We start from the raw sequence: 26,603 nt of genomic DNA on the forward strand, positions 1-26,603 counted from the left end.
AAATTGATAACAACAGGGAAGACTATTAAGGCGCAGCGCAACAAACCGTCTACGATCGGCGAGGTAGGCACAATTGCCAGCGGCTTTAGCGGAGGAGGAATCACTAGTGCAGCGCGCAAGCGATACCTCAGAACGGTAAATGTGGTCGCGGAAGCGCCTTTCGGTTTCCAGCATCCAGACATCACGTTTTCACCTGCTGATTTTTTCGGTTTAAAACCACATCTGGATGACCCGATCGTGATCTCCCTTCGGGTTAACAACTTCGACGTACAACGAACGTTCCTGGACCAGGAGAGCTCAGCAGATATCATCTATGGAGGAGCGTTTACGCAGCTCGGAATAGGAGAATGAGACCTTATCCCGTATGAAGGGACCTTGGTAGGATTCGCAGGTGATCGAGTGTGGGTAAAATGAGTCATAGATCTTGATACCACATTCGGTGAGGGCGAGGATGCCAAAAAACTAACAGTAAAATACTTGGTCTTAGAGGCAGAAGGTTCATACAACGTGATCATCGGAAGGAACACTTTGAACCGACTGTGCGCCGTGATATCAACAGCTCATCTAGCAGTGAAGTACCCGTTGGCGAGCGGGCGAATATGCCGGATTGTGGTGGACCAAAGGGTTGCGAGGGAGTGTTACTGTAACGCTGTGGATCGGTATGGAAAGAAAAACGCCTTAATAGGACATCGTTGTAATGAAGTAGAGGCTCAAGAGGACAGCTTGGATCCAAGGGGCGAGGGGCGAGTCAATAGACCCACCCCGATAGAAGAAACCAAAGAGTTGAAGTTTGGCGAGAAGATACTCAAAATAGGGACCAGGCTAAGTGAAAGCCAGGAGCAGAGGTTGTCAAAGTTGTTGGGAGAGAACTTGGACCTTTTCGCCTGGAGTCTCAAGGATATGCCTGGCATAGACCCGAACTTCATCTGTATAACAATTATCTTCATCCATATTTATCTGTTTATTGGGACCCACGGAATGTTAATCATCATTGGTGCAAGGACGTGTTTGCCTATTCAATTCAGTAAACAGAATCACTTATTTGGTTTCGCGACACCTTTGAAAACTTCGACACCTTCTGAGGCACAACGTGAAACGCAAGACGTGTTTATTCACACAAGACAGAATCAGATAATCAGGCAATGCACGTTATGCGATCGACCTTTCCCTCTTGCGTCCATTCAAGAAGCTTCCCCAACACCTAAACAGCGCTCCATCGATCCATCATGTGCTGCTGATTCTACCCTGGCTTCCCCAGCAGTTAAGACATCACCAAATACAGACTCATCGAAGAAGAGTTCTTAGAGGGGGCGTCCAAAAGGTAGTAAGAATAAACCTAAACCCCTTCCAGTTGATTTTCTAGAAACCGTTCAAGGAGAAGACGAAGTGTCAACCGTGCACAGAGAGTGTGGTTGCTAGGCAAGCAATTAGGTTTGAAGCCTCGAGGATCGGAGGTTCTGATGCTTCGCGATTTAGAAGCACAAATACGACAGAACCACCCCCATCTCAATTAATAAGTCAGGACCTTGGATTACATGGAGTGTTCGTGGGTAAGGAGATTCAAAGAAGAAGGAAGTAGTGAAAAAAGTAGTTTGCAGTTGAGGCATGAATTAGTTGTTGGTTGGGTTAATGAGGAGAAATTTGTTGCCGGTTGTGGGTTGTTGAGGGGTAAATCATATTTTGAGAGAGGGGAATGGGGGGCGGATGATTTGGGTAAGGAAGGTAGCTTTTGGGAGGTGCCACTTAGGTCATATGGGGGAAATGCTGGATTATGAGAGTTGCAATGTCGTTGGTATCGTTTTATTTTTGTTTGCAGGAATTTTGGGCTTTTCGTGCTTTAGTTATTATCAGTTTTGGTTGCTGTGGGAATTTCATGCTGCTGTTTTTGTCTGGTGCTGGTGTGGTTGCCGTTGTTTTTGCTGCTGTTGTTGTGTTGCTGTTTGATGTTTGCTGTTGCGGGTGATGTTGCTGTTGTTGTTTTCTGCTGAGATTGCTGGTGCTGTTTTTAACTTGCTGGTGCAGATTTTTTGGGTGCTGGTGCAAATTTCGTCCAGTCTCATATTTCAGCTGTTTTTAAGTGTTTTGGAATTTGTATTGTGTAAGGGAATGTTTTGTCATTGTTTCCAGGGGCAGATTGGCTATCCCAAGAATGTTGTACTCTTTTTCCTTGCTTGGTTTTTTCCCACTGGATTTTTCCTAGCAAGGTTTTAATGAGGCTCGTTCTTGGGTTTTCATAAGCCATTCTGCGAGCACATACTGAGGGGTGGTGGTGGGTCTTTTCCTTCAGTTACGGGTCCCGACTTTTGTTCTTTGTATTTCGCCTTGAGTTTTCATAGCTCAGGCTTTATTAATAATAAATCATTTTCACTTTCAAAAAAAAAAAGTCAACAAATTGAAATCTCTAATTCTGTTGAAGCTCTTTGAACCGACGAAATTAATCGTTCTGCCATTTCATGGTGGTAAGACTCTTGCCTTGCATCATCTTTTGAGATATTGATAGTCATCATTCTCAAGACTCTCCCAATAGTGATGAAATAGGTAAGCACTCGTATCTCATTCATTGATCCTCTAAAGCCCTTAATCTCCACCTCTTTAAGAGTGTATACCATGCAACAATAAGCTCTTGCATGATTAGTCCAAAACCCTTCCAGATTAAAGTTGTCTGGTAACTCATATTCCTACAACATAAATAATAAAAACGAAGCTATTAAAATTCACACACATGAGGGAAACAAGTTAATCCAAAAAGGGGCAGTAGCTTTTCCATAACATTTTTTTTGGAAGTCCAAATATATTAATAAAGAGGAAAGAGACTTAGCTCGAGAATAGGAAAAATGGGATAACAAAAATAAAAAATCCACAAGAAAACACGACCTCCTAATCACCCTATAAAGAGAAAATAACAAAAATCACCTTAAATCAACTATAATATTATATTTGTTCTTATTAAATTTTTTATATCATCTTCTCCAATTAGACATTATTGATTTTTCTCAATTATTAAATTTTTTCCTCAATCCATGTTTCATCATTTCATAATCTTTATCAACATACACATAGAGAAATAGATTCTATGTATGAAATACTTACCAACAATTTCTTTGGAAGCCCCAATTCAATAGTGAGATGCTCTAATTCAGAGCATCTATTAAGTAAGAACGTGATTCCTAAAAATTCGTTCGGGTCCAAAGAGGTCTTCATTATCAAACTCTTCACACTAACGCTGCGTGGCGTTCTGAGAAAACATCCTCCGGTGGGAACAACCTTTGCATATCAAATCAACCCAAAATGTTAGACAATATATATATATATATACACACACACACCATTTTATTATTACATGTTTTAGTATAGCCAAACAAAATATTAGCTATATTGAAAAAAATATATATATATAAAATACCTGAAGGAAGTAATTAGCCACAGTTAAAATACTAACACCAGAGATATCTTCCACCAGTTTGTAGAGAAAAAAATCATGCCCTTCAAACTCAATGTAGAACTCAATAACTTCCTCTTCCATCACAAGGGAACGTACGTCTATGACCAAAGAGTTATTATTCAACCCGGAGTAATAGATATATCTTAAGTTTGAAGCATTTACTGTAAAATAAAGACTATTGGATCTAAACATGCATCTGTCCACAACCAACTTTCTCAATTTTAGGTTCTCCTCCCCTAAATCAAATTCATCTGAATTCCAGCACCTCCTGAGACTTAAATTCTCTAGTTCCTTGCAATTCGAAAACAAGGTCTTAATAGTAGTGAGCTTCACTTCCATCCAACCTAAAGAAATTTCTTTGAGTGCATTAAAGTTAAGCAACTTAGCCTCAGAAAAGCTACATGAATACAACTTCAAAGATTCGAGGCAAGTGTGACCATAAATATGTGCCGGCAAGTCGAACAAAGCAACATAATCAATATGATTAGTAGTAAAATAACAATCTAGCTTTTGGAACACAAAAGTCTAACTCCAACTCCTTCACCCCGTGTTTTATGGCAAAGGCAATGCATTTTATCACAACACTCTTCGCTTTTCCGGGCATGGATAATCTCAAAGAACTTATCAATGAGAGTTCCTGTGTGATTAGCAATCCAAAGATTCATGAACTCTAGAAAAAACTTTCTTTGGGCTTGCTTGATTCGATAAGTTTGACCACCTTTCACAAAATAAAGTTCATCGAATACTATGTTCGATGTAGACTTAAAAATATCGATCCAACTTTTAGAGAGGATTGAAGTCCTTACCGCTTCCTTAAACGGTATCAAAGAAACAACGGTGGAGAGTAAAGAGTGTGGCAATGCACTAAGCTTGTCTTGACTTGGTGCCATGATTACAATATGTTTTTCCCAAAATGATCATGTCTCACCACTGTTCGCCTCCCTTTATACATCAAACCACTAATATATTGTCATTAAATTCATTTATGCAGCCAAAAAGATGGATTGACATTTAATAATAAAAATATTTTAACATATATAAAATTCAAAATATCATTTTTTATTCAAGTAATTATCAAACAATCTAGCCGTTAACGTAATTATGATACAAATTTCAAATATCATTAGAATATAGAATGAAAATAAATTAATAAACAAATATAATTAGTTTACCGAAATATTTGTTGAATCTTTTTTAATCTTTATATAAATGGGTAAAAGTTTAAATTTTATAATCAATATGTAATAAACAACATTGACGTAATTTACTTGTTTAGATAAATTACTTTTTAATAATATTAAATATCTTAACATTAACTTCCTTAATTTAGATATAAACAAAGTTCCTTAAATTAAAATAAACTAATATAAATAATTAATTTTTAGTTAACTTATTAATGTTTTGTAACAGCAAAGTTCCATCTTACAGTAACAGCAAAGTTCCTTAATATGCACTTTTTTTTTTTTTAATAGAATGGAGATTGAGAGAGAGCCTCTGAGTGACCAGCCGCCTGGCGGCGCTGTAGCGGGTAAGCCACCGGAACCACCGGGTCCTCAAGCCCGGAAACCCACGTTCAAGGAGAAGGTCCTGGGCTCTGAAAAGGCTCAGGAAGCAGGAGGGTTTGTGAACCTTGTTGAGAGTGGTGTCATGAAAAAGGTGTACGTGGAGAAGAACAAATCCTTCCCTATGTTCTCAATTGATCCGGCAGCGAAGGCAGAAATCTGTAGACCGTGGGAGGATTGCCTAGTGGTTAAACTACTGGGAAAAAGTATTGGTTATAGAGCGCTGTGTGAGAAACTTAAGATACTGTGGAAGATGACAGGGGGTTACGAGGTTCGTGATGTTCATCACGGGTACTTCCTCATCAAGTTTGATAAGAAGGAAGACAAGGAGAGAGCAATTTCAGGAGCACCATGGCTTATCTACGACAATTATCTTGCAGTGAAGCCTTGGACCCCGGATTTTGTAGCAGCGAACTCGAAGATTAGCACAACTGTGGTGTGGATTCGCATCCCAGGGCTAGGGTTCCAATACTATGGGAAGAACATCCTCATGACGTTGGCATCGGCGGTTGGTACTCCGATCAAGGTCGACATGAACACCACCGACATGCAGCGTGGCAAATATGCACGTATCTGTGTTGAGATTGATCTCATCAAACCTGTCCTCGGTGTTATAGGGCTGGAGGGAACGTGGTACAATGTCGAGTATGAGGGTTTACATCTTCTCTGCCACAAATGTGGATGCTATGGCCATTTAGCACGTAATTGCACTGCTCCACCCCTTCCGAAGCAACCCCAGGGGCAGGCCACCAATGGTAGTGCTAGCACAGCGGCAATGGCGGAACAGGTTAGTGCTCTATCGCATGAAACCCTAGCATCGTCGAACCTGGCGGCGGGAGTAGCACCAGCGACTGCTTCAGCAACCCTAGCTCCTGTAACCGACGCAATCATGGGCGCCATCAGTGGGCATTCAATTCCGGATATTAAGTGCCCAGATTTAGCACATGGGGATTGGTTAATTGTGGACAAAAGAAGGAATAAATCGAAAACAAATCTGAATTCCAAGGCAATTAAAGATTTAGCAGTTAAAAAGGAAATGACCAGTAAGAAGGAGGAAAAGAAGGGCTCGAATGGGGGAAACAAATTCTCTATTTTAGCAACGGTTCCACAAAAGCAGCAAATTTCCTCAAATAGCTCTATGCAGTTTAAAGCTTTGCCTAGTAAAACACATCCTGGAGCTAGTGCATCAGTTACTAATGGTAAGAAAAGATTACGTAAAGATTCTGCCACAAATAATGTTCCACCTCCTCATGCAGGGTCCACGTCAACCATTCTCCAAGCGGCAAGCAATGGAGCTCGTTCGGTGGATATGGGTGGTGTCCCTATTCACGTCGCTACGGATGGTGCGTACTCCACGATGGCACTTGTTTCCCTAGGGGGAGCAAGATATCAAATGCCTCTGGATGACAACAATCAGATTTGTTCAATGTCAAACGTCAAGGATTATGCTCGTGACATTCCCTTTGATCCAGTGCTGGAGGCTCCATGGCCATTGAGCCACGCAAGGCTTAATGCCAGTCCTCTACCCCTGCTGCAGTGTGTTTATGGATAGACAAGCATTTAATTTGATCGCTTGGAACATTCGTGGTGGAGCAGGAGCTCGAGGACAGCGTAGAGTGAGGGATCTGGTTCAAGCATTTCACCCCTCAATCTTTGCAGTGTTTGAAACTCATTGTCCTTTTATTAGGGTTCAGTCATTCTGGCGTGGTCTGGGCTACGAATTGTGTTGTGAATCGGAGGCTCAGGGGCATAGTGGAGGTATTTGGATACTAGTGTTAGTAGCTCGCACCTTCAACATGCGTATCATTGATGTTCACCCTCAAGTGGTCTCAGTAGAAGTAACACAAGGCAATCAGCGATGGTGTTGCTCTATAGTCTATGGCAGTCCTAACCCTTCTAGGAGAAATGAACTATGGGCACACCTTAGAACCCTCCGCCAACATTTACGAGACCCTTGGTTGGCAGTGGGGGACTACAATGAAGTGTGCACACCGGCGAAGGTGGTGGGTGGTGAATTTAGTGAAGCCCGTGCCGCAACAATGCTTGATATGATCGATGATTGCAACTTCATTGATCTGGGGGCTGTTGGCAGCAAACTCACTTGGGAGAGACGGGAAAATGGAGTCCGCACCGTTGCCAAACGCCTTGATCGTGCCCTAGGCGATGTTCCTTGGCGACACCTCTTCCCTGAAGCATATGTAGAGCATCTAGCTCGTATATATTCCGATCATAGCCCGCTCCTGGTCCGTCTGGTTGTTGACCCTGGAGATCACCGTTCCCGACCTTTCCGTTTTCAAGCAGCCTGGACAACACATCCAGCTTTTGAGCCTCTAGTGCAAAATACTTGGGCACGACCTCCAGACTCGGTGGTAGGCAAGTTGGGAATGATGAAAGAAGCTTCGCTGATATTCAACAAAGAGACCTTTGGTAGAATACATATACGTAAGAGGAGGGTTGAGCAAAGGATACATGGCCTACAACGCGAGCTAGAGTGGCGGCAAACAGAATCCCTTCTCCGGCTTGAGAAAGCTCTACGGGAGGAGTATGAGCAAATTTTACTACAGGAAGAGCTCATGTGGTTTCAGAAATCCAGGGAGAACTGGGTGAAATTTGGTGACCGGAACACAAAGTTCTTCCATACTCAGACAAATGTCAGGCGCAAGAGGAACAAAATACATGGTTTATTTGTTAGACCAGACACATGGTCAACTGATCAGGAGGTCTTGAAAGTGGAGTGCGAACGTTTTTTCACTAACCTTTTCTCTATTGATGTCCAGGTCAGCAGGAATTATATTTTGGAGAATGCTACACCGGTCATCTCTCTAGAGAGTAGAGAAGATCTTGTTCTTCCTGTCTCGTTTGATGAGGTTCGCCAAGTGGTCATGGCAATGCACTCTTATAAAGCACCAGGCGTGGATGGGTTCCAGGCACTATTTTACAAACAGTATTGGCACATCATAGGGCATGACCTGCATCAAATGGTAGCGGAAGCATTTCGGGTGGGCAAAGCTGATCCCAAACTTCTTGAAACCTTGCTTGTTCTTATTCCTAAAGTGGAGGACCCCCTCCGCTTCAAGGACTTGCGACCGATCAGCTTGTGCAACGTGGCTTATAAAGTTATAACAAAGGTCTTGGTGAACAGATTTCGACCTTTGCTTACTGATTTGGTGGGCCCTTTGCAAGGTAGTTTCATTCCTGGAAGGGGTCCCAAAGACAATATCATCCTAGCTCAGGAAGTCATGCATACAATCCACACTTATAAAAAGTGTGGGGGGCTTGTGGCGTTGAAGGTGGACTTGGAGAAAGCCTATGATAGGGTGAGTTGGGATTTTTTGCGAGCAACTCTCCAAGATTTTGGCTTCCCTCCGACTCTTGTTAGTTTGATTATGTGGGGTGTTCAGGATGCTAGTATTTCCATCCTATGGAATGGTGCAAAATTACCCTCATTCACTCCTCAAAGAGGGCTTCGTCAAGGTGACCCATTATCTCCTTATCTCTTTGTGCTTTGTATGGAACGCCTTGCCATCCAGATACAGAAATTAGTTGATATGGGCGCGTGGGAACCAATTAGAATCACGAAGGAAGGCATTGGCATATCTCATCTCTTCTTTGCGGATGACGTGTTGCTCTTTAGCAGGGCCAACAAGGATCAAATGCGTTTGATAGCCAAAACCTTGAATGATTTCTGTCAAGTGTCTGGCATGAAGGTGAACTTGGAAAAATCTAGAATCTTCTGCTCAACCAGTGTGGAGGATCGCCTTCAACGAGAGCTCTCTGACATCATGGGTATCTCACGCGCTATCAATTTGGGTAAATACCTTGGTATACCTCTTCTCAAAGGTAGGGTCACAAGAGAAAATTTTGCTCCCATCATTGACAAGGTGAATACACGGTTGGCTTCTTGGAAACAAAAGCTACTTAATAGGGCAGGACGCTTGTGCCTAGCTAAATCAGTGTTGTCCTCTCTCCCAGTTTACACCATGCAAGCGCTTTGGCTCCCTGAAGCTACTTGTGACTATATTGATAAGAAGATTCGGAGTTGTATTTGGGCCAAGGGTGGCCAAGCGCGAGGATGGAACCTAGTCCCATGGCGTGATGTGAGCTGCCCCAAGGATGCCGGGGGGCTCGGTTTGAGAAGTGCCCGCTTCAACAACACTGCGCTCTTGGGGAAGCTAGTTGATAACCTTCTACATGACCATGGTAAAGCATGGGTGCGTGCGTTAGGGGAGAAGTATTTGCATAATAAGCTAGTCTTGAGCGGCGAGTACAAGCATGGTGATTCTTATGTTTGGCAAAGGATTGTTCGAGCAAAGAATGCACTCAAAGATGGCTTTAAACCGCTCCTTGGAGATGGCAAATCATCCCTTTGGTATGATGATTGGCTAGGTACCGGCAAGCTCTGCCACCGTGTTCCCTATGTTCATATCTCTGATACAACTCTCACGGTTGCTGACCTCTGGATTCATGGGGCCTGGAATCTGCATCAGTTGTACACTCCCCTCCCTGATAGCTTAAAAACCGAAATTTGCTCCATACCTGTCCCTGCAAGCCTGGCGGATAGTGACACTATTCAGTGGTGTAATGCTGCGGATGGAAGATTTTCTACGCAAACATCTTATGCGTTTCTCACCGGGGAAGGTACAGCTACGACTCACCCATGGTGGAAGCATATCTGGCGTGCCAAGGTGCCGGAACGAGTTAGATTCTTCTTGTGGCAGATTGCGCGCGAGGCGCTCCCAACAAACTCCAAGCGAAGATACAACCATCTTGCAGCTTCCTCCTCTTGCCCACGGTGTGACGCAGATGTTGAGGATGTGGATCACCTCTTCCGATGTTGTACAGAGTCGCGAGAGTTATGGCGGTTGTTCCGGAATAGTCTCCCGTCACTGGCTAACCACGAACCCTTCCAGGTCTGGTTTCGTAGGCTCCTTGTCTGTAATGAGCATGTTTTGGCAACGGCAGTGTTATGGTGGGATTGGAAGTGGAGGAACAATCGTGTGTTTGGGGATACTCCTTGGAACATCAGCTATGTCTCGCGGCAAGTCATAGGAGATGTCCGCAGCTGGAAACGCTGGCCTGGCGTGAGTGATTTACCGTCCTTCCTGACTGATGCACCTCGGCCTCAAGGTATGGCTCGCGTTACTGTCGATGGAAGCTGGAATCCAGAGACTTCGCGTATGGGCTGTAGCATGTACGTGTTTGATGTTGCGGACCGGTGGTTATTGGGAGCTTCTGAAAGCCATGGTGCGGGTGATGCTTTCCTTGCAGAGCTGTTAGCAGTGGAACTTGGTTTACAGGCTTGTTGGGATATGGGACTGCGACAAGTCATGTGCTGCACAGATTGCTCTATGGTGGTGGAAGTCATGCAGGTTGATGCCAGCGTTGGTCAGTTTTGGGCTCGCGATGTTATTCGCCGTGTTCAAGGTTTGCTCCGTCGAGATTGGCGGGTGGTTATGCAGCTCATTCCTCGTGAGAAGAATTCTGCAGCAGACTCGTTAGCACGACAAGCTTCCCGGGAAGCTTCTCCTAGATGCTACTGGCGACATCCACCTGTTGGTGTTAGTGCTTTACTGATGCAAGATGCTATAGCGTAGTTTTTCCTTTTCTTTCCTTATGTAACCAAAAAAAAATCCTTTTCTTTTTTGTAGATACAATAACATTCAAATCCTTAATAATGTTTAACTTTTTGTTTTGGTCAATAATGTATAGCTTTAATGATATAGAATATCTTTATGTAAATTAATAATGTTCTAAAAAATTAATCTTGTACTTAATTAATTATCTATTATTCTAAATTCAATTTTATTAATATATATATATAAATAATTGAATATATATAAATTAGTTTTATAAAATAATATGGAGAGACGTTATAGAAGATATTTTATAACAAATTGGAGACATTAAAAATTTTACTCTTTTTGAAAATATTTATTTACAAAGAGCATCATTTATTGACTAAATTTAATATATTTTTATATAACAATGTTACCTAGTTTAATTTTATTAATTTTGGAAATTTTCTAACAAATAATAATTATCAATTAGAGTCATCTTTATATAAAGAGGTAAATGTTTAAATTTTATAATCAATATGTATTAACCAACATTAACGTAAGTTACTTGTTTATATAAATTACTTTTTGATTAAATTCCTAACCTTAAGTTTCTTAATTTTAACTAAATTAACATAAATAAATAAATTTTCATTATGTTGTTAATATTTTGAAATAGAAAAGTAACAATAACATTGAAATCCATCATAATTTCATTCCTTATGTAACAAAAATAAAATCAATAATAATAATGTTTAACTTTTTGTTTTGGTCAATAATGTATAAATTTAACAATATAGAATATCATTGTGTAAATTTATTATGTTTCCAAACATTAGCCTGTAATTAACTACTTATTTATTATTCTAAATTAAATTCTATTAATATATATATATATATATAAATTATTAAATATATTTAAAATATTTTTATTAAGTAATAGGGATAGACGTTATAGATGATATTTTATAACAAATTGGGGAAATTAAAAAATTATTCTTTTTGAAAATATTTATTTAGCTGGATTCCGCCACTTAACGGATTAGAGTCATCTCTATTTTTTTCGTTCCATCGGAAAACTATTAGAGTCATCTCTATATAAATAGGAAAAAAAATAAATTTTATAATCAATATATGATAATTAACATTTACTTGCTTAGATTATCAATAAATGATCTTTTTGGGTTGTTCTCTTTTGATTATTAATAAATAATCTTTCTTTTTCTCTAAAAAAGAATTACTTGCTTAGATAGATTACATTTTAATCATATAAAATATCCTAACATTCAGTTCCTTGATTTAAATTAAATTAATACAAACAAATAGTTTTTAATTATGTTTTATTAATATTATAACAGCAAGTAAGAATAACATTAAAAAAAAAGAATAACATTCAAATCCGTAATAAAGTATAAATTTGTATTTTGGTCAATAATTTATAAATTTAATAATCTATTGTGGGCCGTAAAAAAAATTGTGTAAATTTATTATTTTTTAATAAATTAATCAATAATTAATTATTTATTTATTATTCTAAATGAAATTTTATTAATATATATATATATATATCAATAATTAATGAGGGACCAAAAGTGATATTAAGCCGTTAAATAATAAATAAAATAATTGTTAATATTTGATTGGTATTATCATTAATGCAAAGTTCAAGTCAAAAATTATAATATTTTTGTCTCTAATAATGTATGCCTTTAACAACATATATAATTATGTAAATTTATTTTTTTAAAGAACCAAGGCTGCAACGTTTGGAGTTCAAATTTAAGGATGGGCGGAGGCAATATTCGACCGAAGCAGAGCCGTAGTGGCGCCCATCACTACCATGGCAGAAGATGGGAACTGCGCTCGAGTGAACGTTGACAGGTAGAGCGTTATGCAGCGACCGTAGCGACTGGAGGTTGGTAGTCCTAGAACCAAGCGGGGCATTGAGATAGCAGAAAAACCCTGTTTATTGATGGCTTAGATGAAAACACATCTTATAGCCAACTGAAGAAATCCTGTGCTAAGGAGGGTGGCATCGCCGGAGTCTTTGTGCAGAGGCAATGAAAAGCGAACCAGAAGTCAAAATATGGCTTCATAAGGTTTTATGAGGAGGAAGATGCTCTAAGGGAAATCTCTGCCATCAATGGAGCTCTAATGCCTATCAAGTTTGCAAACTTCCTTAAGCAGTGTGGCCCCTCCGCTGTTCCCAAACTTCCCAGTCGCCAAAGATAAAGCAAGTCCTACAGGCCAAAACAAAGGTAGGAATGTCGTAAGGTCATCTCTAAGGCTACTCATGGAACTCAGGGGGGGAACACCGACTATGCTTTCTGTTTCCTTTCCTAGTTAGATGATCGCAATAGGGTGGAAAGAATGGTTATTGCCACTCTTAAAGGTTGGCAGAATATTAAGTCCATAAAGGAGTTATTGGTTTCTAAAGGCCTTGGTAGGATCCAAGTTATAACTATGGGCCCTAAGGAGGTAGCTTTGGAATTTTCAGATAGAGCTGAAATGGTGGAGTTTCTGTCAAAGAAGCTCTCTTTCCTAAGGCACATATTTTATGTTCTGAAGCTAGTGTCTATTGACTCTGCTCCTTCTCGCCACTTTGTGTGGGTGGCTGTGAGGAATATTCCCTTAGGGGTGTGGAATGAAGAGTTCTCCAGTGAGGGCCTTGATGGGACATACTCATCAACCAACCCAGCTCCCTCACCGGTAGTGGAGGTGGTCGCCACACTAGGACGTGAGATAGTTGTAGATGGTGAACAACACGATGTCAGTGTCAGTAGGTGACGAACGCACTGTCGTGATGCATGTCAAAATATTCTTCTTTGAATGCAGTACAAGTGTTGAACACTAGGATCGTTCTCACGAGGACTTAATGAACAATTGATTGAAGACACAATAAACGAAAGCAATTAAAAATGGGGGTTTTGTTGATTTGATTACAAGCAAACATAAATTAAAAGAGATTTAATTCAGATAAGAGAAAACGTTAGTCCTTAGATTATAACATTCAAGTGCAACAAACTTTCATTAGTTATAAAAGATTAATTCTGCTTTTGAACAAGCCTTTGAGTTGAATCCCTACTTACAATCGTGAGATGGAAACCCTGAGTCTCCACTGAACAATCATTCAGAGTTAGATTCGTTAAAGTTAAGAAGCTTGGCTCTTCAAAGTACAAGAACTATCTATGCACACAGAATCCTCAAAACTAATAATCGATCAACGTTAGAGATTTACGTTTTTAGAGAATGAATTCACAAATGCTTCATCGTCTCATCATTAGTTAAAGAATAATTTAACTAACTCAACTTGCTTGGATAATAACAATTTAAACACAATTACCTTGAATTAAAAAATCTTCAAAACCAAAATAATATTTAAGAAGACAAGCAAGAGTTAAAGAACATAAATCAACTTGAATAGAAAAAACATAATTTATTAAGAAATGAACCTCATGTTTGCAAACACAAGAATATTAAAGATTCTAAGAATAACTAAGGAGTTTAGAAACTCATACTAGAATTATGAAAATAAGGATTAAAAAGAAGGAGATGGTAGGATGTGTGGTGAGGTGAGGTATCCAACAAAGGCATATACCTCACTTATTGATACTAATAAAATATAATCTTGTTATCTTGTTTCCAAATTAATATCTTATCTAATTCATAAGCTAATCTCAGCTGATGCAAGTATGGGCCCAAAGGGAGTATGCGGTCCATTGCTCCTCTGGCCCAATTAAAGTGCTAACAAGTCTGCAAACTTTAGATATGTACGAATCACTTTAGATAGCCGAATATTCAAAACATATATTCATGAAAGTTGTTACTCTTCGAGTTAGCTTTCCGTAGCCTCCTATCATGCTAAATTCTGAGTCTTGTAGCCAAGTTATGATCAATTTAGTCAAGACTGTTCCAGTCTCGCAAGATCAAGGACATCAACTCTTCAAAGCAATTCTGACCAAACTAGAGGCATTTTCTGCAATTTGTCAGAACATGAATGTTGTAGAGCTTTCTTCTAGCTTTCAAACTATAGCTTCTGATTCAACATGTTCTAGCAAAAGTATAGAATTAAACACTTTTCTATGAACAATCCAAATAAACACTAATAATCAGAACACGGCTAAGTTATATCAATTAAGCACAAAATGAAAATAATGAAACTTAGGAAGTCACACATAAAGTGCATCAATTATGCGCTAATCAATCAAGTACAACGTTGGTGTGTCAATCATGCGACTTTGTGCTTTTCCTATAATGATTGGCTGTTCAAATTTACTCATGAAGTACCTTTGAAAAGGGATTTTTTCTGGGCAATGGCTCAGTTACAGTGCTTTCGATACTTGTATCTTTGCTAAGTTAGCCTTTACAATGGCAGGAAATCTCAGTTGTAGTCTTTGGGATGAGATATATGCCTCTATAATCAAACCTAGGCTTGAGAGGTCAACGACAGGATGTCCAGAGTTTAGCTTGTGGGGCCCTATTAGTTGTGTATCAACTGAATCTAGTCAATATCAATATATATTATAAAAGAAGAACTTCCATCATGCTGATTTAGTGACGTGTCATTCTAACGTTAATTCTTAGTGACGTGTCATTCTCATAAAAAAAATTCCACGTGTTATTCTCAGGTTAATTCTCATAAAAAAATACATTTTTAAATTTTAGATTTGATTAGGATTTAGGTTGTTTATTTCTTGATTTTATCTTAATTTATCTTACTATTAATTTTTAGAGTATTAATTAATTTTTATGGTATTTTTATTGAATTTTCGGATTTTTAATTAATTCAGGATTTTATGAGATTTTATTGTGATTTGCTAGATATTTGTAGTTTTTATCTATCTTTATTTATTACCTTTTTAAATGTTAGATTTGATTAGGATTTATGTTGTTTATTTCTTGATTTTATTTTAATTTATCTTATTATTTATTTAATGTTAATTTCAGAAAATATTTTATTTTATTTTAGAGTTATTTTTATAGTATAAATTAATTAGGATTTATGTTTTTTATTTTTATCTTAAATTAATTAATATACTCTAAAAAAAAATCGCACGTGTTATGCTCAGGTTAATTTACTACATATTTACAGGAATCCCGTAATTTCTCCTTTTATTCTTTCCCATAATCCACAATATAAAAAATATGTAATTGTGGTGTGCTATTTGATTCTCTAATTCTTACAGTGATTTCAAATCATTCAATTTCAATTGTTCATGTTTGGTTTCTTTTATGTGATTCAGTTCACATTCGTGATTTTTGTTGTATATCCCTGTGTCTTTGTCATATTGTATTAAACAGAGATTGGTATAACTTGGAGAAATCCAAGCGTGTGATAATAAGAAACAAAATGATTTTAACATTATGATTTTGAGTGAGTTCAAAAAAAAAAAACATTATGATTTTGAGCATTATGAAATGTTTCTCTTTTATTCTCCCGTCCCTGTAACACCCTCTAAACCCCGCGTAATTTTTATAACATAAATCAGAGTGAAATGCATAACACAGAGGGTGTCACACTTAAACTCCAAAATCATAAATCAAAACACCTGTCATGCTCATAATAAATATAGAAATTTTCAACTTTCATGTCATAACATCATATGCATAGCACTGCGGATTTATTTCAACACCAAGACAAAACATAATCCAAAAATAAATAAAGATAGTTCACAAAATATCTCCTAACATCAAGGCACAAAACTAAACGTTTCCCCGTGTTACATAACATAGCATGACTCCCCTAACTAAACCATAAATGAAAGACTAGCTCCTCCAACTAACCCTCGCGAGAAGCTCCACTATCCTCGGTACCTGAGCGATGTCGCATAGAACATCATTCCAACAGAAGGGTGAGAACTCATATCATATGGATAAGCATAATAATAAATAACGTAAAAGCTTATATATGTTCCACAACTTTTTCACACCTTACTAACAAATAATAAATTGTGTAATTTAATATAATCAATCTACTTTACAGATATGACAATACTCCATAATTCATAGCATCAAGTAAGGAAATATTATTGTCTCCAATTACCACAACATCAAATCTCAAAAAATATCACAATCATCATTAATTAGCATCAACAACTCCCAAACACATATGACTCAAGTGAGACCCGTGCAAATGCCTTTGATACCAAAGTTGTTATCCTTAGCGGTATCACCGCGTCCACTCCAGACAGATAACCACCAATAAAGCCCTCGCTCTAGGCTTCAAAACCACTCCATTTTTGGGACAAGTCATTAGCCTCCACGAGAACTAGCAAACATTGGCTCTTGACAACTATGCAGTCTATTGTGCAAAACTCAACTAACATATGCATATTCAGACCATCTCCAAGTCTTAATTATTTTAGCATATTCATCACCAGCTCAACAATTCAAATCATCCCCAATTTCACAAAACACACACTTACATGTTATCAATCACACAACTTGCAATCACAGTAACTTAACAACTTAACACATAACATCAATTCAGAAATAACATCATATAATGAACTATTAAACAAATGTAAATTAAATATAATACATATATAACAAGTTCTGCAACTACTATACAAAAACTGAATTCTTCCTAATTTTCCTCAAAAACTCGTCATCTCCCTGCACCATCCCCCTCATGCGCACACTACCGCGCGCACCACTACCTACATGCGCCACCTCCCTCGCGCGCAACCCTCGCTATGGCCGCGCGCCACCGCGCCTTGCACAACACCACGCGCGCGCACCACATCTTTTTTCGAAAACAACATTTGCACCTAAAATGACTCATTTTATTCAAAACGGTTATAAACTGTACAACAACCTAGGCGAATTTTTAAATATCTCAAATACACTCAGAAAAAATTCAACTATCCACCTTCAGTTTAGAAAAAATTGCATCCTAAGGTTCCTAAATCAAGCTTTCTATCATTATCCACAATCATATCTGGACTGGGCGAGACCCTAGGATCCCTCGCCCAGGCGCGCTAGCCCAGGGCGACGTGCAAGCCAGGATATTGGACCTTCTCCCGGGAGGCCCAACTGGCCCATTAAGAGAAATTAGGGGCGCCAAGCCCATTCCCCAAATCTATAAATAAGAGACGGTTACTAATTGTAAATTACTCTTAGCTCATTTGAGAAATAAAAGCTTGAAATTCAGTTACTTTCTCTCTCTAAGCGGTTACGCTCTAAACTCTCTCTAGATTCTCACATCACGATCCTTTCACTATGGGTACTGTACCTAATCTCTATGTTCTTGGATAGAACATTTGGCGCCGTCTGTGGGGATCGGTAGAATTCAATTCCCGGACTACGTGGATTGTGATTTGTTCAAGAGAAATCTGATTTTCTGTGCAATTTTACTCCGATTTTTGGATTTTCGGTGAAACTCTATGAAGGTATGAAAAACGGTAGAAAGGGGGGGGGGTTTGAATAACGTTTTCAGTACAAAACTACCACCTTAAAGATTTTGACAAATCTTTCGAGAACTTAAGTGCTAAAGATAAGAGATAGAAAAGCACACAAGTATTTTATCCTGGTTCACTTGATAAATCCCTCAAGCTAATCCAGTCCACCCGTTAAGGTGATTTCTTCCTTCTTAGAATGAAGGCAATCCACTAATCAGATAATTGTTACAACTGCACTTGAAACCTACAAGTGACTAACAATACACTAACTTAGCTCTCACTAAGATTCACTCTCTTAGTCTTCTCTAGGATCCGATCAACCTTGATCTCCTAAAGGCAAACTATACAACTGTATATGAAGTTCTTGTTTACAAAGAAATTGCTTCTAAAAAGCTAATAGTAAACACAATGAATTTCAGATGAAAGAAGGCTTAGAATATTTTGAATATGTCTTGCGCGTGTATTGCTTCTAAAAAGTTTCTTAGCCGCTTCTTTCAATCTTCAGCCTCTATATATACTCCAAGGATTAGGGTTGAGCGTTGCATGGGAAATGCTACCGTTGGAGGGCAGTTCTGGAAAATCCAGCTTCTGCTGTGGCTGAGAACGTTAGGTAGGTCGTCAGGAAGGTACACATGCTTTTGTACTTGGATAGCGACTTGACCTTTTAACCTAGGAGACTTCTGATCAGAGGAATACTTCATATTGGAACTTGTGAAGCCGGTTGATCAGAGTCAGAGGGAAAGCACAGAACCTCTGACCATTGTATCTTCTGATTCTGAACTCAGAGGGAAGAACTGGCCTTCAGAGTTTCTTGCTTCTGGACTTCAGAGTTTCCACTATTCAGCTTCTGGATCTTCAGAGTCTTCTACACCATCAGAACATCTGAACCTTCAGTGTTTCTTGGTTGTCAGAACTTCTGGATCTTCAGAGCTTCTAGCGACTGAGTCCACATCAGAGTTTGTATAGCTTCAGAACTTCTGAAGCTTTTCCACTGTTCATACTGAACATGGTGAATGCGAAAGCGTTGCTTGGGTTACCCTTTATACACAGTGCTTCTGATTTGTGTGAAATTAAGTTAAGGTCAGAGCCTGTAAATAGCACACTCAGAAAAACACGTTAGAGTACCACAATTGTTCATATCAAAAGGTTAACTTGTAATCATCAAAACATGAGTTGTACTACTAGATCAAAACTTGATCTTACAATCTCCCCCTTTTTGATGATGACAAAACTAAGATTTTTGATGAACAATTCTTAAACAATAAACTGAATTCACTCAGAGTTTAGAGATATAGAATAAGACTTATCCTGATGTGAATAGTTTATCTTGCTCATTCTGAATTCAAGTCACTGCTTGATTCTGAGCTTAGCTCCCCCTGAATCTAATACTTGATGAAAACGTTAGTAAAGTCTAGATTCTGAGCTAAATAATATAAGAGTTCAGAGTGAAAAACTTATGACATAGATGAAAAACGAATAATCAGAGCGCATAAGTGATCAGAGTCATGGACAGGGTATCAGAGTCTTGGGTATCAGAGCCAACTTATAATCACTTCAGAAGAAGTGAAATGTATTCCTTGTATTTGCCCAGTGACACATCTATGGTCATGAAGGTGGAACTCTTAAAATCTCCAAAAGAAAAATAAATCACACTAACACATCTTACACATCAAAAACTGGGTTTACTCCCCCTTTTTGTCATAAGCAAAAAAAGCCTGGGGTGTGAAAAACTTAGCTTGAAGTACAAGGTACTCCCCCTTAAAGAAGGTCTAAGTTTAAAGAAGATGAAAACGATGTAAGAATCAGAGTTAGGCGAGAATAAATAGAAGAGTTAATGCAAGGGATGAGCGTTTACCACCGGTCAAGTGAGTAAATAGAAGGGTCAGTTACCAAGAACTTAACCTCGAGAAACTGTAGGAGCATTAACTTTCAGAGAGAAAGTGAAACCTATAAAAAGCGTTGGAGAGAAAGGTAAGCTTCACACCTCGAATAGCTTTCAGTAAGAAAAAAATGGCATCATACAGAATAGCATTAGAAGAGCTCAGAAGGAAGGCTTTTGAGGAAGATATGTTCCTCAATATTAGGCATCCCGATGGTACAAAGACCATACAAGAGCTGACGAAGACACTGCTGGAAGAAGATCTTGGTCCAGAGATGGAGAAAGATCTGAAGGAGTTCCTCTGCTTCGTGGAGGAGATTCAGGGGCTTTGCCAGCGGGAGCTGAATCTGCTGGAAGAGAAGGAGACTGTGGAAAAGAGACTTAAGACAACAGAAGATAGTCTAGAGAGAGATGAGCTGAGCATCAAACTCGGCAACATAGAGTATACACTGGATCGTCTGGAGAAGGAAAGAGTGGAGCAGCGCCAAGAATGCAGAAGAATGAGGAAGGATCCTCCATTCTAGATATGGGGAATAATGTATGATGGAAAGAATTATGATGTAAACATAGAACAATTATGAATAAAACAGGTTTTGCAAACATATGGAACACAAATATATATAGATATATGCATATAGAATCACAAACGAACAAATAAGTAAAAAATAAAGTTTAACAAACAGGAAAACAAAGTAAACGAAAGAGGAAAAAGAAGAAATCCTAAGACTAAGGTTTGTCAGTCCGGCGCAGAAGTTCCATCATCATTTGCTTCATCTCAATCAGCATGGATTCATGAGTGTCAAGACGTTGTTCCATGATGTCGAGTCTGGATGAGCTTGGCGGAGTAGAGCCGGAAGGAACGTTCTGAGCAGCTTGAGGTTCTGGAATGGAAGCAGAAGCAGCAGGAGTAAACATAACTGGTGCAAGTCGCTCAGCCTCAGCCTCAGCTTCAAGACGCTCTGCCTCAAGTCTGACTTGTTCAGCCTGAGCTGCGGCTTGACGTGCAGCTTCTTCTTCTTGTTCTTTCTTTCTCTTGGCTTCTTCAATAGCTTCAAGAAGCTTATTTCTCTGTTCTAGTTCATGAAGAGCCACCCTTCTGGCAAACCTTTGCTTTGCAGCCTCAACACTCTGACTTCCCTCTGCATGCAGGAGCTGCATCATAACGGGAAACTGAGCCACTAGCCAAGTGCTCAAATTGTTCCACTCATCAGCCACATGTTCAGCATTCTCACTGAGGTCAGTCTGACCGTGCACATTGCGGAGCCTCAAGGAGGCTTCATGATTGAAGATATTGATGCACTCAGAGAGAGATGTGGGTTGAAGGTGAGTGTAGGGAATTATGGAGAGGTTGGTTTCAGGAGAGGCTGGGTGATTGCTGCTATGAGCTTCAGAGGCCCCTTGTGGAGAACCAATGTTAATTATGGGAGCATTGGGTTCATAGGTTCCACGGTGAGGGTCTGAAGTTTCAACCAGAGGGTGAGGTGATCTAACCGAGGATTGGTTAGACACTGATTGTTCAGGTTCAGGGTTTGGTTGAATTGGCTCTTGTTGGTCAGGGACAGGGTGAGCTGGGTGAACTAGGGGATCTGCCTCTTGGATAGGATTGGCCAAGATGGGTTCATCTGGGTCAACTAGACGTTCAGGTCTAGGGCCAGGATATTGCCTAGGGCTTGGACAGGTAAGGTAATAGTCTTCCAAGGCAGATACCTTCTCTTTCCTAACCTCCATGAATTTTCTAATTGATTCAGAGGTATTGGAGGGAGGAGAGTCAACGACATTGATGGGGAAGGATACAGGGGTGAAGGTTGAAGAGTCTGTATCCGTGGTTCTGGCAGCAGGACGTGCTGATGCTCTGGGAGCAGAGTGATCAGACGTTCTGGGTTGTGGTTCTGTTGGTTTGGGTTCTGGTTGGGTTTGGATGAGTGGTTCAGAAAGTAATGAGTCATATGGAATGGTAAGGAGAGAGGTTGGATCTTCTGACCTAGAGGGTTGGTTCTGAAGCAAATTCCAGAGAGGTGCTTCAGTAGGAGAAGGTTGAAAGAAGGAAGATCTTGGGGAATGTGGTGGAGTGGTGGTTTGTGCGGCTGGCTGGGATTCAGGAATAGGAGTGAGGGGATTTGAAGAGTGTTGGAGTAAGGCAGAAATTGGAAGTGCATCAAATAAATTCAAATCATCATCAGAAGCAAGTGCAGGCTTACTTGAATGTGCTGATGAACGAGTCACTCTGGCAGGAGCTTCAGTCCTTCTGACCTCTGCAGCAGCTGGTTCCACCCGAGTAGGCTTCACCACAATTCTGACCTTCTTCTGCTTCTTCTTTGGAGGGCCATCCTCACTATCATCACCATCATCATCAGCAGGCTTGCTCTTGGGTTTCTTGACCAGAGGGACATCAGATTCCTCTGAGGATTCTTCCAGAACCATCTTCCTCTTGGTTTTCTTCTTTGGAGGAGAAGGAAACTCTGGTGCTGGTGGAAGTTTGCTGACAAACTCATCAAGGTCAATCTCGAATCCTTGAGCCCTGAGGTCTTCAACATAGCATCTGATGGCTTCAGGATGGTCTGCTTGAGTCCACAGAGGGTAGTCATTCAGAGGCATTCTTCTTCCTCTGATCTCAGAAGATGTGTCTTCATGAGCAGGAGCAATCTTCTTCTGGATTAAGCCCATTTTCTTCAGAGAGTTGGCAGTGAAGACATCACTGACAATTGTGCTCAAGTCCTCTGTGCAACCTGCATTGATCAAATCTCGCACCAAGTTGCTTTCAATGAGAAAGTCTGAGAGCAGCCTCCCAAAAGGGATATATTTGATGGCAGACTTGATGGAGGCGGTGGTGCGAGACTTCCGGATGCATTCCTTCAAATAGGAGAACAGGAAGTAGGGAAGGCAGATCTTCTCCTTGTCTTGAATGAAGAACAGCATCGCCTTCTGGTTGAAGTTGATGTAGTCTGGAGAACTGCCCTTTGGTCGTTGATTGATGCAGTTGAGCAGGATCTTGTGCCAGATTCTCAGTTTGGGGTGAAGATCCATCACCTTATAACTCGTCTTGCCCGGTTTGAAAGTTGTGTACAGGGCCTTGTTGACGATGTCCTTGGTTCTGGATTTCAGCTTCGATTCCGTCAGTGAGAACCGATACCCATGAGCAGTTTCTGCACCTAGCAGATTCACGAATGACTTCTCCGTGATGATGATCTTCCTACCCAGTATGTAAGAGACCACCTGAGTGTCATCACAGTCGGCGTGCTTCCAGAATTCCTTTACCAGCTTCTCGTACACCGGTCCACGAAGGCGATTGAAGTAGTTTCCCCAACCTTGAGCTTGGACTTCAGGACGAAGATCAAACCCATTTGCAGCCAAGTTGTCGAGGTTGAATCTCCATTCTGCCAGGACTTGGAGTTCCTCAGGAGGAAATACACAGTGAACGGCACAGCCCCGTTCTGCAAGAGGAACAACCTGCGCTTGAGCTTGAACTTGTTCTTGTGCCGGGTTCTCAGAGCCCCTTTGACCCGTTGCCAAACCGACTTCCATGTGAGGGAACTGAGGTGCATCTGCAGTAGATCTTCTGGTTTGTCTCACCATTTTGAAGAGGTTGAAGGTTTGAGGTAGAAGATGAAGTTGGAAGGATGAGGAGAGATCGAGAGAGAAATTGAGAAGGAGGCGGTTTTGAAAAACAAGAGTGCAAGAGTGAAAACCGGAAGTGAAGAGAACGTGTGTGGATAGTGGTTTTATCAAATAACCGTTGTTGATTTAAAAAGCACTTTAAAATCAACGGTTGAAAATTAAAGATAGATAGTAACAGTAAAATACACAATCACACACAGGAGATAAGCATATCTACACGCAATCATAACAGACTGTCACACGGGCACAAGGAACTATGCATCAGAAATCTGACGCACGTGTTGTTGTCTCAGCTTCAGAGTCAGTACCAGTGGGCACACACACTCTGATTGAGTTACCTTCTGGACTAGACATCTTCTGATCAAGAAGTATCATAGTCAGAGGTTCTGATCCATCTTCACTCTGGACAAAAGTCCATGTTTAGATTTTTCAGAATAAAATTAAATCTATCTTCAGCTAAGGGCTTTGTAAAGATATCTGCCCATTGATGGTCAGTATCAACAAACTTCAGAAGAAGTACGCCCTTCTGCACATAATCTCTAATGAAGTGATACTTTACCTCAATGTGCTTTGCCCTTGAATGCAAGATAGGATTCTTGCTCAACGAGATTGCAGCAGTGTTATCACAATAAATTGGGATATTGCTCTCAAGGATCTGATAATCCTGCAGCTGATGTTTCATCCAGAGCATCTGTGTGCTGCATATTGCTGCTGAGATATATTCTGCCTCTGCAGTTGATAGTGCAATGGTTGATTGCCTCTTGCTTGCCCATGAGACTAGATTGCTTCCCAGAAATTGACAATTTCCAGAAGTACTTTTTCTCTCTGTTCTATCTCCAGCATAATCAGCATCACAATAACCTGAAAGCTTATACTCTGATGTTTTCTTATACATCAAGCCAAGGTTAGTGGAGCCTTTCAGATACCTTAGGATCCTCTTAACAGCAGTTAAGTGGGTTTCCCTTGGATCTGATTGGAAACGAGCACATAAATGAACACTAAATAATATGTCTGGCCTAGATGCAGTTAAGTATAGAAGTGAACCTATCATGCCACGATAGAGCTTCTGACATACTTTACCACTTATATCTCCTTTTTCCAGAATGCATGTTGGATGCATTGGAGTCTTGGCCACTGTAGATTCCAGCATATTGAACTTCTTCAGAAGTTCTTTAGTGTACTTGCTCTGATGGATATAAGTTCCTTCTGGTGTTTGATCAACTTGTATTCCCAGAAAGTACTTTAATTCTCCCATCATACTCATCTCAAATTCAGCCTGCATCATCTCAGAAAATTCTTTGCATAGAGATTGATTAGCAGAACCAAATATAATATCATCAACATAAATTTGCACAATTAAGATATCATCTTTATAAGTCTTGCAAAAGAGAGTTGTATCTACTTTACCCCTTACAAACTCATTCTCCAGAAGGAATGAGCTAAGTCTCTCATACCATGCTCTGGGAGCTTGCTTCAGACCGTAGAGTGATTTCTTCAATTTGAACACATGGTCTGGTTTCTTTTCATCTTCAAAACCTGGGGGTTGATGAACATAGACTTCCTCTGAGATATAACCATTTAGGAAGGCACTCTTTACGTCCATCTGATGTAGAACTATGTTGTGATTTACTGAGAAAGAAATCAATAGTCTGATTGCCTCCAGTCTTGCTACTGGAGCAAATGTTTCAGTGTAGTCTATTCCTTCCTGCTGGCTGTAGCCTTGAGCAACTAGCCTTGCCTTGTTTCTGACTACATCTCCTTTCTCATTTAGCTTGTTTCTGAATACCCATTTCGTTCCAATAACATGGACATTCTCAGGCTTCTTCACTAAGCTCCAAACATCGTTCTTGGAGAATTGATTCAATTCTTCTTCCATGGCCAGAATCCAATCCTTGTCCTGAAGAGCTTCATCTATGGACTTGGGTTCAATTAAGGACACCAATCCTTTCAGACTCAGCAAGGTCTCTTCAGAGGGTCTGAAGGCAGATCTGGTTCTGACTGGTTCATCTTTGTTGCCCAGAATCAATTCCTTAGGATGAGCTGCAGTGATTCTGCTCTTCTTCAGAGTTTGTGAGTTAGAGGGACCAGCTTCTTCCTCTGGTTCATCTTCCTCTGGCTCAACTTCCTCTGGAGCTTTGCCTTTGTCAGAAACATTAATGCTTAAATCTGCAAACTTTTCAACTAGCTTTGACTGGTCAGAGTCAAGCTTATCATCAAATCTAACATGAATAGATTCTTCAATAGTCTTAGCATCAGTATTATAAAATCTAAAACCTTTAGATCTATCAGAGTAACCAAGTAATAGACACTTAGAAGACTTAGCATCAAATTTATGCAATCTATCCTTAGTATTGAGAACATAACAAACACAGCCAAAAGGATGAAAATAAGAAATGTTGGGTTTTATGTTCTTCCACAATTCATAAGGAGTCTTATTCAGAATTGGTCTCACAGAGATTCTATTCTGAATGTAACATGCTGTATTTACTGCCTCTGCCCAAAAGTGCTTAGCCATGCCAGTTTCTTGGAGCATGGTTCTAGCCATCTCCTGAAGAGTTCTGTTCTTCCTCTCAACAACACCATTTTGTTGAGGAGTTCTGGGACAAGAGAAATCATGTGCAATTCCATAGGAATCAAACAGACTCTCAAACTTGTCATTCTCAAACTCTCCACCATGGTCACTTCTGACACGCACAATCCTACAAGCCTTCTCGTTTTGCACTTGAGCAATGAAGGTAGAGAACACAGCATGAGACTCATCCTTGCGGGTTAGAAACTTTACCCATGTCCAGCGGCTATAGTCATCAACGATAACCATCCCATATCTCTTGCCACCTATAGACTCAGTTTTCACTGGTCCAAAAAGGTCGATATGCAGAAGTTCCAACGGCCTTGAGGTTGAGACAACATTCTTTGCCTTGAAAGGGACTTTTGTGAATTTGCCTTTCTGACATGCTTCACAAAGAGCGTCTGAAGCGAACTTCAGATTGGGTAAGCCCCTGACAAGGTTTAGCTTGCTCAGCTGAGAAATCTTTCTCATACTGGCATGCCCTAACCGTCTATGCCATACCCACTGCTCTTCATTAACAGACAGAAGGCACTTCACATTCTGAGCCTCCAACTCAGATAATCTGATCTTATAAATGTTGT

General features: G+C 40.0%; 1 protein-coding gene across 1 annotated transcript; it reads left to right on the plus strand.

The window, feature by feature from the left end:
• Positions 1–4,915: 4,915 nt before the first annotated feature.
• On the plus strand, positions 4,916–6,556 carry LOC130744062 (uncharacterized). The gene has a single exon (XM_057596255.1). It carries the CDS (start codon positions 4,916–4,918, stop codon positions 6,554–6,556), a length of 1,641 nt encoding a protein of 546 aa, XP_057452238.1.
• The last annotated feature ends 20,047 nt before the right edge of the window (positions 6,557–26,603 follow it).

This window comes from Lotus japonicus, chromosome 3 (genome assembly GCF_012489685.1).
Source record: "Lotus japonicus ecotype B-129 chromosome 3, LjGifu_v1.2".
Lineage (NCBI taxonomy): Eukaryota > Viridiplantae > Streptophyta > Magnoliopsida > Fabales > Fabaceae > Lotus > Lotus japonicus.